This window comes from Solanum pennellii, chromosome 9, assembly GCF_001406875.1.
Source record: "Solanum pennellii chromosome 9, SPENNV200".
NCBI classification, from domain to species: Eukaryota; Viridiplantae; Streptophyta; class Magnoliopsida; order Solanales; family Solanaceae; genus Solanum; species Solanum pennellii.
Genome location: NC_028645.1, coordinates 72,594,859 through 72,596,266, shown reverse-complemented (window position 1 = coordinate 72,596,266; position 1,408 = coordinate 72,594,859). Strand labels below are relative to the sequence as shown.

General features: G+C 41.2%; 1 protein-coding gene across 1 annotated transcript; it reads right to left on the bottom strand.

Moving 5' to 3' along the window:
- Nucleotides 1-213: 213 nt before the first annotated feature.
- On the bottom strand, nucleotides 214-708 carry LOC107030364. The gene has a single exon (XM_015231665.1). It carries the CDS (start codon nucleotides 706-708, stop codon nucleotides 214-216), a length of 495 nt encoding a protein of 164 aa, XP_015087151.1.
- Nucleotides 709-1,408: the final 700 nt, after the last annotated feature.

Genomic DNA, 1,408 nt, shown 5'->3' with positions numbered 1-1,408 from the left:
GGATTTGACTTTCCTCCCTTCCACTCAAAAACGACTTCATTCGGAAATTAAAATTTGACCACCATTGACCTACAATTAATAAAGGCAAAACACACATACAACCAATCCATTCCCAATATAATATCGAAATCTAGCATATCAAGTTCTGTCAAGTGAACCAACATAACTCTATTGGGAAAGGAAATAGGACACCCTTTATACACCGTTTTACCATTACGAAATCATCCACTGGGTTAGTATATCAAATTTCATGGCTAAAGGAGGGAATGATAGCGTAGCTCCCGGATCCAACAAAGCATATAAATCTAAGAAAAATAATTTTAACATATCGGTGACCGCGTCCGATGAGATCTCTTGATCACTTCGGTATTGGAGAGCATAAAAGCGATTCTTCTTAGGAGTATACGGGTTTGGAGCACTTTCTTGATCTTGAGAATTTGCCCTTCCTTGAATCCTCATCATAGGGCAATCTATCTTGATGTGACCACTCTTTCCACAACTATAGCAATTACCCGAACCAACGAGGCACTTGCCCTCATGTCTTCTACCACATTTAGAACAAAGATGCCTATCAACATACGAACCACTACCTTTTCCCTCTTGGGGATTGGGAGTAGGGACATTACTCTTATTGGCCCTTGGAGCACGAGAAGATCCTTGATTAGAAAACCTCTTCTTGAACCTTGGTTTGTCTTGAACCTTATACATTCTTGGAAGAATTCCCTTCTTCGGTTCTCACCTTCTTCAACTCCCTACCAACTTGTTTAAGATTTTGTTCCTCAATTTTTCGGCATGAACCGTGAGACGAGAGATGTCCATGTAAGGAATCAACATAGTTGACCTACATTCATTAACCACAAGATCTGATATCCCCATGACAAATTTGTTCATCTTGTCCCTAGAATCCGCAACCATAGTAGGAGCATGCTTTGATAGTTGAGTGAATTTGAGGCTATACTCCTCCACTCTCATACCTCCTTGACGAAGGTTGATGAATTCACATTTTCCTCTCCCTTAGTTCCAAGGGAAAGAACATATCAAGGAAATTCATTTTGAAACCTCCCCAAGTAATCCGACCTTCTATAACTGACCTCTCACCCTTCCATTGCTCAGACCACACTTAAAGCCAAATTTTTGAGTTGGTAGGCGTCTAGTTCTGCCTTTTCTTGAGAAGAAATGCCCATAGCATCAAGAACCTTGAAAACTTCATCAATGAACCCTTGTGGGTCCTCCTCCACCTTAGAACCATAGAAAATAGGGGGATTCATCCTTGTGAAATCCCTAATCTTTGAAGCGGTGGTATTAGCATTGGGGTTCCCTTGCACCCTTGTATCCCTAGCAACTTGGGTAGACAACACTTGAGTCAAGCTATGAACGACTGACCTTATCTCAACATTAGACATAGCCC

Bases quoted from the DNA above. Each gene is read 5' to 3' on its own strand.
- LOC107030364 (XM_015231665.1), bottom strand. From the start codon at position 708: ATGTATAAGGTTCAAGACAAACCAAGGTTCAAGAAGAGGTTTTCTAAT.